Raw genomic sequence first — 13,266 nt, 5'->3', positions numbered from 1 at the left:
ATTCAGGATGGCGTGGGATTCTGTGTACTAACTACTTTGAATTCTACTAACTTCCAAATCATACGGGTATATGATTATAGGACTTCTTGCAGTCTATCGCAAGGGCTCCGACTCAATTTCATGATCTTAATAATCCATAAAGAAAGGGAGGAACAAAAAATTTTAAAGTTCATACTGAAAACAATTACGTCAAAATACAACTAGATGGCATGTTTTCTAGCAAACACACACACACAAAGAAAAAATGTTAATTTAAATCCACTTTTTATTCTTTCATAGATTTTAACAATTATACACAACTTTTAACATAAAGATAGTGAAATCTCAAGGATAAGGAGGCAATATATATGGCCTCTTCTATTCGTTCTTCAGGATGGAAGGAAATTTCCAAAGGGTACAATGTGTGAGGTTTAACACTGGAAAAATACATATGAAACTTGTTTAACTGGCTCCACTCAGGACCAGGCATAGCACAATAAATATAGAACTGCATCATCTTTTTAAAAGATTGTTGTAATTTTAACACATTCTTACCAAAGAAATATGATCAGTGACCAATTTGAAATTCTACAACACAAAGGTGGAGGGACACTTACAAAGAATATCAGAGCATCTTCTCCAGCTTCTTCACTCCCATACATCAACATTCTTAGAAGGGAGTAGGAATTACATCGTAAATTCAGAACGACAAAAAACAAACTTGGTCAAACTTTCTTCATCATACCATTCATTACTATCACAATCCTAGTTTGCTGGTAGGTTTAAGGTAGGAATAGAACATTTCTGAAATCCTTTTCATTTCCATTGGTCTTTGGGCCTCTGAGTAGGAGGCCACATTGGAAGCAAACTGATAAAGCAGCACCATTAAGTCCGCATCTCAACAAATCACCGCATAATTTTTATCTTCCAGTATTTGGAAAGGTTAAAAAAAAAAAGAGAACTGCATGGAAGAATATCTATCCTGAAGAGCAAGCCACTGTCAAAACATGCAATCCGCAAGGATTTCAACACACTATCGCTGAATTGTCTACTCAGGGCATCTTTCCTTAACGGACCGAAAGAAACACATGACCTAAAAATTAAATAATAATATGCTGAGGCATAAAATAAATACTTTATTTATGCTATTATGTTTGGGTATTTGAGATTGTTAGACATGTTCACATACCCTTTCCTCTCCCCAAAGAGGAAACAATGGTGCCAGCACTATTGGTCAGAAAGAGTTAATGAGAAACAGTTGCTCTCAGAGCTGTTCTGCAGTGTGCCTTACACAGACACAGAAATTATTATTTGAAAACATATACTGAAAAGACAGGATGAAATTATCTTTTTTTCACGTGACCCAGATTTTGTCATCAGCAGATGTAAGAATTAATTTCATCCCTATTAAATAGAGTGGAAACTGTTACGCTGCTATTGCTACAGATATTCTGGGAAAACTCTTGAGCCAGTAAACTCGTAAACTGGTTGTTCAAAAGTTCATGAAACAAACAAACATGCAAACACGTGACACATATCATTACCTTGTAAAAACGTAATGCCACTCTGGCCCCAAGCCTCACTACAGTCCAGCTGGTCCTTAATGGTACGAACAGCCTTTAACCACACTGAACCCCTTCTCGGTGGCATTTTACCGCCCCCCCCCCACCAATATGATTCTTAGAAGCTCAGGCTTCTAAGACATTGGAGAAAAAGAAAAGGGTGTGATGTGGATCAAGTTCCCAATGATTGTTTTAAATGTGATTTTAAAAAGAATTTCCAGGTAATGCAGTAGTATAGTCCTTGATACTGAACTTTTCACACTGAAATACAATATGCTTTAACAAGAGGATGTTTAAGTTTGACCACCTGGCTCCTTTTCCACTTTTTTGGAGGGTACTGATTCATAAACTGTGCTGAGTCCCACAAACGCCTGTTTCAAAAACAGTAGAGTTCCCAACAGTTTCCTATAAACATTCCTGATTTATACTGGGGGAAGCAATGCGTAATTGGAACATTAATCATTCACGTTTTTAAAAAAGCAATTATATCCTGCAAAGCAGTTACTTAGCAAAACGCTAAGCTGCAAATAACCTTACCACATAGATATTGAGTCATTTCACAAAGTACCTGTCAAAATGTATAGAAATCTGGCCTTCCATTCCAAATCTATTGCAAAGAGAGTACATGCAGTAGTCCTGTTTACACTTTAATGGCAATGAGGAAAGGGCAAACCTAGGACAAGGAGGGATGTCACCCTACAGACAAGTTTACAGTAGTGTAGCCATTATATATCATATTTACTACATTCACCACTTCGGAGAAAGGATCACGGAGGCCCTTCAAACACTGGAAGAAAGGAATGTTTGTTTTATATAAGACCTACCAGGTAAACAGGGAAACAAATGGTAACACACATAGGCACTAGCCTCGAAGCTGCACAATAAAGAAGCAAAGGGTTTGGCGATGAGAAATTTAGGAAAATATACACATACGAGAGGAGCTTGCTCAGGAAAAGAAGGAAAGAAATCACAGTTCTAATCCTCAAGGCTACGAAATGCATTCTGCATATCTTCAAGAAGTTGTGCATAGTCGGCCTTGATCTTTGCCTCACCGTCTTTCACTGGATCCTGAAAAAAGACAGGACAGAACTCAATTTGCCTTTGGAAAATAGTTTTCAGGACAGGTAGTAAGTTACTTATATTGAACATATTTTCAGTATTAGGTTAAGTGAGGTATACTGGCAAAACAGAGGCAGAAGTCAAAATTATCCTTATTTTCCTTTAAAGTAGAAATGTATGGAAGGAGGAATACCCCAATCTATCAGAAAGAAGACAAAATTTTGATTCCCCAGAAACTAATAATACACTATATGTTACCTAAATTGCATTTAAATACAAAATTAAAAAAAAAAAAAAGATAAAATTCTGGTTTTGTATTTGGCTTGCTAACTGTATTCAGTGACCAATGGATTTATCCTCAACAATATGCAATATAAGAAGGAATTATACAGTATCACATATTAGATGCATTCTACTGCATGTACATGATAGTTGGAATTAATTTAGTTAAAACATAATTTATTGTTCAAGGTCTTATAATATCACATTTTTAGAGGGAAGTAAAATTTCTAAAATAATCTTAAAAGGCAACACATTTTAGGGGCGCCCGGGTGGCTTAGTGGGTTAAAGCCTCTGCCTTCGGCTCCAGTCGTGATCCTGGGATCCTGGGATCGAGCCCCGCATTGGGCTCTCTGCTCGCTGGGGAACCTGCTTCCTCCTCTCTCTCTGCCTGCCTCTCTGCCTACTTGTGATCTCTGTCAAATAAATAAATAAAATCTTAAAAAAAAAAAAAAAGGCAACACATTTTAAATCCCTATGGAAAACAACTTAATTGAGCAGTATGTGTAAAACAGACTTTAAAATATTTAAGCTCTCTGACTGAATCAGTCTCCTTCTGGGAACCTGTAAGAGAAAAATACATAAAACCAACTACATAAACAAAGGGATCCACAGCAACAGCTGGAAATTTCTTAAATACATAACAATAGGAAAATATCACTCTCCAGCCACAAATAATGCTACAGAAGAATATATAATGACAATAAATAAATAAATAAATAAATAAGGGGTGCCTGGGTGGCTCAGTCAGTTAAGTGGCCAACTCTTTATTTCTGCTCAAGTCATGATCTCAGGGTCCTGGGATTGAGTCCTGTCTGGCTCCGCACTTGGTAAGGAGTCTGCTTGAGGATTCTCTCTCCCTCTGACCCTTCCTCACTTGCGCTCTTGCTCTCTCAAATAAAGAAAGAAAGAAATCTTTAAAAACGAAACAAGAGCTTAAAAAAAAAAGTAAACCGAGCTGTCAATCTGATATACTGTGCATGTAAACAGGAAAAAGATACCACCTCGAATCACACTACCAGAAATCATCACTACATTAGAATTGAAAATATATATTATAGTATATATTATATATATTATTATTACTATTGTAATAGTAATACTATATAGTATACACAGTACATATTATTAGAATATATAATTATATATTATGCTATATTACTGTTGAATATATTTATATTATATAAATATATAAATATATATTCATATATTCAAATATTCATTCATGTATTCACTATACATTCAATATGTATTTATTTAAAAAGAGAGCTTTTCCCCTTAGTTCAGGAACAAGAGGAGGAGGTCCACTCTCACCACTTTTTAAAAATAAATATTTTATTTATTTATTTATTTGAGATAGAGAATGAGAGAGCGAGCATGAGCTGGGGACAGAGGGAGAGGAAGAAGCAGGTTACTTACTGAGCAGGGAGCCCGATGTGGGGCTTAATCCCAGGACCCTGGGATCATGACCTGAGCCAAAGGCAGACACTTAACTGACTGAGCCACCCAGGCCCCCCGATTGCATATATTTTATATCCTCTTCCTATGAATGTATAATTTTATTTTAGTATAATTAATATATAGTATTGTATTAGTTTTGGGTGTATAATATAGTGATTTTTAAAATCTTTTTTTTTAATGGACATTATTTATTTATTTATTTATTTATTTTCAGCATAATAGTATTCATTGTTTTTGCACCACACCCAGTGCTCCATGCAATCTGTGCCCTCTCTAATACCCACCACCTGGTTCCCCCAACCTCCCACCCCCGCCCCTTCAAAACCCTCAGATTGTTTTCCAGAGTCCATAGTCTCTCGTGGTTCACCTCCCCTTCCAATTCCCCCCAACTCCCTTCTCCTCTCTAACTCCCCTTGTCCTCCTTTAAAGATTTTATTTATTCATTTGTCAGAGAGAGAGAAAGAGCACAAGCAGCAGGAACAGTAGGCACAGGGAGAAGCGGGCTACCTGCTGCTCAAGGAGTCTAATGACCCGAGCCAAAAACAGATGCTTAACTGACTGGGCTGCCCAGGCATCCCAATAACAGTGTACTCTTAATAACTCTTCACCTGTTTCACTCATTCCCTCAGCCATCTCCCCTCTGGCAACTATGAGATTGTTCTCTATTTAAGAGTCTGTTTTTTGATTTGTTTCTTTTTCCCCTTGTTTGTTTGTTTTGTTCCTTAAACTCTGTATGAGTGAAATCATATAGTATTTGCCTTCCTCTAACCGACTTATCTCACTTAGCATTATACTCTCTAGATCTATCCATGTTGCAAGCGGCAAGATTCCACTCTTATATGGTTGAGTAATACTCCACAGTATGTATGTGTGTATCATATTTTCTTTATCCATATGAATGTATAATTTTTAAAAAATAAAATTTGGATCAAATTACAATACGGAATTTTTTGCAACCTGGTATTTTTCACTCATTATACCATAAGCATTTCCCCATTATCTTTGGATTTTCTTTGAAAAAATATTAATGTCTTCATAATATTCTTGCTAGAATTGTATATGCCATAATTGACCCTGTTCACTCTTGAATGACATTTAAGAAGTTTAATAAACAATCTTTTATATATTCACATAAAAAATCTCTGATTATTGTGTGTCAACTATACTTCCAACTAAAAAAAAAAAATCTGATTATTTCCTTGGGTTATATGTTCTGAATTGGAATGACAGGACTCAAAGAGTGTGAATATTTTCAAATTCTTGATACACTGAGTGTCTATTTTTACAGATTTACTTTCAACCTATAGTGTAAACAAATACTATATATATAACACATGGTCAGAAAATCGTTCTCAATTTCTCAACAGGTCATTAGTAAATGTTCTTGTATGTCATGACTTAGAAATAATTAAATACAACCCAATTGACCAACTATTTTAAAAACAATCTTACACATTCAAGCTTCTACTGATAATTTCATTTAATTATTTATGTTGTATACTTAAAAAAGAAATGAGAACTCACCCAGAAGTTAAAAACAGTGTGTAATAGGGGGGAAAAATGATGTGTAATAGGATACTTAGAAGTAAACAGCGTAAGTCATTTCAGATGAGCATGGAGATAAGATGGTAATTGGTACCTGAGGAAAAGTAATTGCTCTTCAGCCATGATTTTAGCTCTAAATTGGCTGGCAGTTCAGACAAAAGGGAAAATATGTCAGCATTTATTTTAGACATGACATACTATAATTTTTATCTCTAGAATTCTTATTTGAATGTAAATTTGCGTTCTCTTCTGGTTTTACATAGCCTGAGAATGTGTGAAAAAGATAAAGGCAAGTCTCACACACCAGGTTTGTAAATAAATAGGTTGTCTGAAAAGAGTTAAAATAATAAAAAGAAACATTTCCTACTTAAAAAAATTCAGTAGAAACAAAATATACCTTGAATTTCATGGAAGAAAGTTTATAGAGGATCTCTCCCATGTGCTCACGGATAATGGACCACGTGATTTTATTGTCACTCTGTGCAGTGGTCTCAACAGCTCTACGGGCCATATCATAAAATGCGATCATGTTGGACAGCATCCCGACCGTCTTGTAGAATGGGCAGAACCTAGGGTTTAAGTGAAAATCAAAGTAATTAATAAAAATAAAATCCAAGGCAGGTTCATACTTCATCCGTAAAAATACTGGAGCACTAGCTTCTTTATTTAAATATGCAGACTACTTATATTTATCAGATGATAATAATGAATGAAAAAGAAAAGACTAACGACTACTTGAGCAAGAACAATCAAACAGTACTGCTATAATCTAACAACTCTCTGAAGGTTTGTTTTTATACAGTGCGGTTGAAAGAATAAGCCAGATGGTAAAATAACGACGTTGCAAAGACTCCTTGTGATAGTGGGGTTAAGGTTTAATGAGTAATAGAAAAGCAGAAAACTGAAATTTCCTAAAGTGAATAGTAGTTCCTTCTCCCATTAATGTGTCCATTTTCAGTTACCCACACCTTTTAATAATGAGGACACACAAGGAATATTCAACTTGGATCACATGCATGCTTGTCAACTTTCTGACACATTTAAACACACTTGCATACAAATTTTACATACATTCTATATTACACTTTCTGAACAATTTTCCTTTGGTTGGTTATCTTTGTATGGATGGCCGGAGCTTCTTAAGTTCCTGATACAGATTTTTGAGGCTTACTGATTATATTGCCGTATTTTCTGCTTGTGCTACATTCTGGTAATTTTCCCATGTGTTCAGTTCCCTCTTCAGTCCAAATAAGATCTGAGGGAGAAAAGCTAGCCTATGATGAAATGGCTTAATTTATCGAAGTTTAAAAGAAATGGAGACTTTAAATAAGCCATAGCAGTAGCAGACACAGTGGGACATCTAACAGAGACTATGGCAGAAAGAAAGAGACTAGGACTATTGGGAAACAGAGTAGGAAAGTAGGACACAATTACTTAGGAAAAGAATAGAAGTGGCACAGGCAGTTGTAAGAGGTAGTGAGAAAAGCACCTGAGGAAGGCAATGATCCCTGGACTCTACATACTACACCACAATCTAATCTAATTAAAGATGGCTGGATAATAAATGAAAACACTGTCCTAACTACACAAATGAATAAAATCAAAGATAAGGGGACATATTAAGTCATCAGATATTTGCTATGAAAACACAAAATAAACCTATATATTGAGTCAGAGTTCTGTCTGTATGAGGAAAAAAAAGGATTTCTAATGTGGAGGCAGCTCTTTCTTCAAAACTCAACAGAATATCCTCAAATAACAAAAGAGAATCAGGACAGGTTACCTGTCATAAGGAGTATATCCATTTTGTTGTAAGAAATCATCTTTGATAAGTTTTGCTACCTCCAGAGTGATTTTATCTGTTTCGGCTAGAGAAGCCTAGGGAAAAAAAAATTTTTTTAAAGAAATTTACTTCCATAATATGGAACTAGTGATTGTAATCAATTAAGCAAGCAAAAACTGTATAGTCAACACACAATCATCTATCATTAACAAATTCACTTCGTAAATGCCTCTTGATTTTATTGTGGTAAAAACATGTAACAAGCTTTCATCTTAACCATTTTTAAGTGTAGTTCAATAGTGCTCAGTGTATTTGCATTGCTGTGAAACAGATTTCTCTAACTGGTCATCTTGCAAATTGGAAACTCTATACCCATTAAATAGAAATTCTCCTTTTCCTCCTCTCCTAGAACCTGGTAACTACCATCCCACTTTCTGTTCCCATGTGACTACTTTAGATGGAATCATACTGCATTGTCTTTTTGTGACTGTTTTATATCACTTAACATAATGTCCTCAAGGTTCATCCATGTTGTAGCATGTGTTAGAAGTCTCCTTCCTGGGGCACCTGAATGGCTCAGTGGGTTAAAAGCCTCTGCCTTCGGCTCGGGTCCTGGTCCCAGGGTCCTGGGATCGAGCCCTGCACTGGGCTCTCTGCTCAGTGGGGAGACTGCTTCCTCCTCTCTCTCTGCCTGCCTCTCTGCCTACTCTCTCTCTCTGTCAAATAAATAAAATCTAAAAAAAAAAAAAAAAAAAAAAGAAGTCTCCTTCCTTTCTAAGGCTGGATAATATCCCATTACATATATATACACCACATTTTATTTATCCATTCAGTAATCAAAAGATAAGTTGGGTTGCTTCTATCTCTTAGCTATTGTGAATAAGTGCTGCTATGAACATGGGAATACAAATAAATTAATCTTTTTTTGAAACACTTTGTTCACATCCTGTCTTGCTAGCCTAACGATCTGAATTCTGAGTCTTGAGTTTGTGTCAAAAAAATCTTCACATTCCATAAACAGTTACTTTTTAATTTTTTAAAAAGATTTTATTTATTTATTTGACAAAGCAGAGACACAGTAAGAGAGGGAATACAAGCAGGGGGAGAAGCAGAGGGAGAGGGAGAACTAGGCTTCCCACTGAGCAGGGAGCCCGACACAGGGCTTGATCCCAGGACCCTGGGATCATGATCTGAGCCTAAGGCAGACGCCTAAAAGCTGAGCCACCCAGGTGGCCCTAAACTATTACTTAAAAAAAATTACATGGTGTTTAGAACTATGTAAATGCATGGGGTGCCTGGCTGGATTAGTCAGTGGAATGTGCAACTCTTGATCTTGGGGTTTTGAGTTTGACCTCCATGGTGGGGGATAAGATTACTTAAAAATAAAATCTTAAAAAAAAAAGCTATGTAAATGCAAAGTATAGTAAGCATGTACTCATCTATGCCTGAGTGCTATTAGAGCTTCTTTAACTATCACTGCCTCAAAAGCTTTAACTTTGGCAATCATTCTAATCAGCCTAGCCAGTAAAGATTTGTTGGAAATGGTGGCAAAGGAATAAGCCCAGTAAGTTAACTGCAGTCTTTTGTCATCTATGTGCAACTAAGCTTCTTAGAGGTAAGGATCAGGTCTTTCTTTTCTTTCTCCTGGGTTGTTCTTTTTTTTTTTTTAATCCCTTTTATCCCTAATCCCCTCTTCAACCATAAGTATTAAATTGTTATCCTTTTATGTGCATAAATTCATTCATTTTGTATTAGTATTTTAAATTATGTAGAGCAGTCACGTTTGTGTCTGACACTTTTTCAGAACCATCCATGTTGCCGTGTGCCACACAGTTTGCTTCTAGGTCTTTCAGACCTCATTCTCCATGGTGTGCAATTTCCCTATTTTTTTTCTTTTTTGAGAGACAGCATGTGAAGTGAGGGGGAGCAGAGGGAGAGAGACAATTCCAAGCAGTCTTCACACTTGGCGCAGAGCCCAGTGCAGGGCTTGATCCCATGACCCTGAGATCACGACCCAAGTTGAAATCAAGAGTCAGATGGACAGTGGGTGGCTCAGTTGGTTAGGTGTCTGACTCTTGATTTTGGCTGGGGACATGATCTCAGGGTTGTAGGATTGGGCCCTGTGTTGGGCTCTGCTCTGACAACGGAGCATCCTTGGGATTTTCTCTTTCCTTCTCCCTCTGTCCCTCTCCCACTCGCTCTTGCTCTCTCTCTTTCTCTCTCTAAAAAAAAAAAGTAAACAATTATAAATATAAGTAATGAATTTCAAATACTTCTTCCACATTGGTTAAGATGTCCTTTTTCCATTACATTGGTGAGTTACAATAATCATATTTGCATTCCTGAGATAAACTTTACTAGTTTAATTACTTAGTTAGCTATTTACTAGTTACTATTTTAGTTTCAGTTTATTTATTTAGTTATTTACTATTTACCAGTTATTTATTTAGTTAGTGAGTTTTATTATTTATTTAGTTGAATCATATTTGCATTCCTGAGATAAACTTTACTTGCTCATGCTGTATTATTTTATTCTTTTTAATACCCTGCAGAATCTGGGATTTTGATACCGACATTCATAAAGAAAATTAGCTTGAGCTTTTTTTGGTCTTATATTGTCTTTTCTGGTTCCAGAGGTCTTTGTTTCTACTTCCTCATACTTAGGGCCACAGTACTCATTTATAAATAATGAGTACTTAATAGGTGCTAGCTATGTAATAATACTATCATTTGTGGAAAAAGAAATTAGGAGCTGACTTTAAAAATCCTTCTGATTCCTAGCCCTGGTGCTCCTGCAAAAATATAACAGATCCAAACCACACTACCTCTAATTTGGTTGGTGATGGGTACACTGTATTTTAAGAAATAAAAGTAAATCAAGTGTTTTTCTCATCTAAAGTATTAACGGGGACTATGCCAAGTGCTACAAAGGATCAAAAAGAATACAAAGACCGGAACAACTTAGTCACCCCTCTTGATAGACCATTCTGAAGTACAAGCCCCTCTTCTTGAATCTGGGCAAGATCTGTGGCTATGACAAGAACATAAGACAGAAGTAATATACCAGTTGTGAGACCGAGGCTTAAGAGGCTATTGGATTCTCCTTCCTCTCTTTTCAATCAACTCTCTCTCTGAGAGCCCTAAACTGTCACAAGGAGATACTACGTAGAGAGAAAAATGCCCAGCCAACCCTTAGCTATTCTAGCCATCTCAGCCCAAGCACTAAACATATGAGGGAACAACCTTTCACATGACCCCAGCCCTCAGCCACCATATGACTGCAACTGTATGAGGGGCCCAAGCAAGAATTCCAATGGCCCATCAACCCCAAAACTACGAGCAGTAAAACACTGTTCAAACCTCTAAGTATTAGGAGTGGTTTGTTACTCGGCAATAGATAACCAAAACAATAATCATCTTTCTACCTTCTGTAACACAAATAGAACCTGCAAATAAATATCTGCTGGATAAAGGATAAGCCAAACTTCTATTAGTTCAAAAAATATTTAATAAGTACTCATTTTGCTAGGCAAGAAGCTGCATATCCAATGTTCTGTCTGTCCTTGCAACAGACCAGTATAACTCACAGACCTGTCCTCCATGGGACTTAACCACTCACCTTTCCCACAAGCTGTACAATTTCTGCCAAGTCTTCTTCCTCCTGCAGAATCTCCTTAGCTTTGGTCCTCAGAGGAACAAATTCTGTGAAGTGTTTGTCATAGTACTCGTCCAAGGCACGCATGTACTTGCTGTAGCTGATTAACCAGTTGACAGAGGGGAAATGCTTACGTTGAGCTAGTTTCTTATCTAAGCCCCAGAATACCTGATTTAAAAACAAAACAGACAAATACAGTGAATTTCTTAAAAAAAATTTTTTTAAAGTCAGGGTATATATGTTTGTCCTAAATATGCAATTCTATGATATTTTGGTCAAATCATCAATCTTTTTAGTATATCCCATATGTAGTTGAAATAGAATACAACTTACAATTAAAAAAAATATTCCTTTTAGTTTCAGGATGGATATCATTTATAAATCAGATTCAAATTGATTCTGAATTTCCTTAGCAGTGTGGCAAATCTGATAGAAGAAAAATGGACTCTTTTGAAAACTCATTACGGTGCCATATAAACAGAGAAACCAGGAAGTTCTTACTGACAGAATAGATTCTTCACTTTGATTAAACATCTTGAAACATTATGACTAAATTCAATTCCCTATTAAAGGCCAATCCAGTAAGATCTAACAGTCATTTTCTAAGGCCAAATGTACACATATATTTTATGCACTCTTAACTTTGCTCACCCTTTCCCTGAAATTGAAACTCAAAATGTTAGCAAAATGTTAGCAAACACCTTGAGAGTTATAAATATAGCCTCTGCCATTTCTTTTATCAGATACTGACAGAAACAGAAGCAAATATTCTCTTTCCCCACTAATAATCCACATACTTACGAATATATCAACATTTATTTTCTTTGCTATTTTCCTTACAATAGCCCTGAATGGTATACATCTTTCATTTTGGCTTCTTTTGATAGCCAAGTTGACTAGCTATCCACTACAATTCATGCCTTGTCACTGGAAGAAGCTGCGTAGGCAGAAACTATATTTTCCAGCTTGGCTTTTTCATTTGGGTGTGGCCAACTAGAATGAGTGGGGTGACTGCCTCTGAGCCCAGAGTTCACAGTGTGGGTGTGCCTTCTCCACCGTTTCCCCCCTGCCAACCCGATGCAGGAAGTTACCAGGCTGGGTGACAGTGAAGCCCCAAGCTGGAAGGAACCCTGCTCTCTGAATTACTAGTGAGTGGGAAAGAGCTACCCTCTGATACAATCATCTGCTTTAGACCATACTATGAGAAAAAAGAAACTTTCACTGAGTTTTGCCATTATGCATTTTTAGGCCTATTTGTTTCTACAATTAGGGTCACTCTCACTTAAAGGCTAGTATTATTCTAACACAAATAAAACTCTGCTATTCTGGATGTATTTTCCACTTAAAGAAATTTAGCTTGTTATAAATCTTGGGCAAAGAGCTAAGGAAGAATGGACAGTATTGAAAGCTCCCAGTGACAAAATGTTTCTAAAACAGACTTTCCTACTGCTTACTCTTCAGTGAGTAAATTAAATACTTCATGATGATTTAGATAATGACATTAGAGCAGAGTCAGGGTGGGAAACCTCAAAAGTTGACTATGCTAGGAAAAGACATACCTGAACAATACCAAGAGTAGCAGATGTAACTGGATCAGAAAAATCACCACCAGGCGGAGAAACCCTATATTTAAAGGGGGAAAAAAAGTCATTAGAGATGTTTAAGAAAAGTTAACTGGCATATGAAAATAAAAACTGTTTGAAAGTCAGTATTAATGTAAATAACTTTAGAACTAACCTTTATTTTCTTTTTAAGATTTTATTTACTTATGAGAGAGAGAGAGAACCACAGAGCACAAGTGGTCGCTGGTGGGGGATGGGGAGTGTGGGTGTAGAACAGCAGATCCCAGAACCTTGGCATCATGACCTGAGCTGAAGGCAGACACTAAACCAACTGAGACACCCAGGTACCCCTAGAACTAACCTTTAGAACTAAATTTTAGA

At 36.5% G+C, this 13,266-nt stretch overlaps 1 protein-coding gene across 3 annotated transcripts in view; it reads right to left on the bottom strand.

The window, feature by feature from the left end:
• Positions 1–247: 247 nt before the first annotated feature.
• ATP6V1A (ATPase H+ transporting V1 subunit A) overlaps positions 248–13,266 on the bottom strand; it is a 63,267-nt gene continuing 50,248 nt past the window's right edge. For all 3 annotated transcript variants that reach the window (XM_032852238.1, XM_032852240.1, XM_032852239.1), the window contains exons 11-15: positions 12,883–12,946; positions 11,288–11,491; positions 7,669–7,763; positions 6,283–6,454; positions 248–2,609 (exon numbers count right to left, since the gene is read on the bottom strand). In XM_032852238.1, the coding sequence (XP_032708129.1) occupies positions 2,517–2,609; positions 6,283–6,454; positions 7,669–7,763; positions 11,288–11,491; positions 12,883–12,946 (628 nt within the window). In that variant the 3' untranslated portion in view covers positions 248–2,516. The remainder of the gene's footprint in view (positions 2,610–6,282; positions 6,455–7,668; positions 7,764–11,287; positions 11,492–12,882; positions 12,947–13,266) is intronic.

Source organism: Lontra canadensis, unplaced genomic scaffold (genome assembly GCF_010015895.1).
Source record: "Lontra canadensis isolate GAN:19392208 unplaced genomic scaffold, GSC_riverotter_1.0 scaffold6, whole genome shotgun sequence".
In the NCBI taxonomy this organism is placed as follows: domain Eukaryota; kingdom Metazoa; phylum Chordata; class Mammalia; order Carnivora; family Mustelidae; genus Lontra; species Lontra canadensis.
The sequence above is the reverse complement of the archived record's forward strand: the minus strand, read 5'-3'. Positions and strand labels throughout refer to the sequence as shown.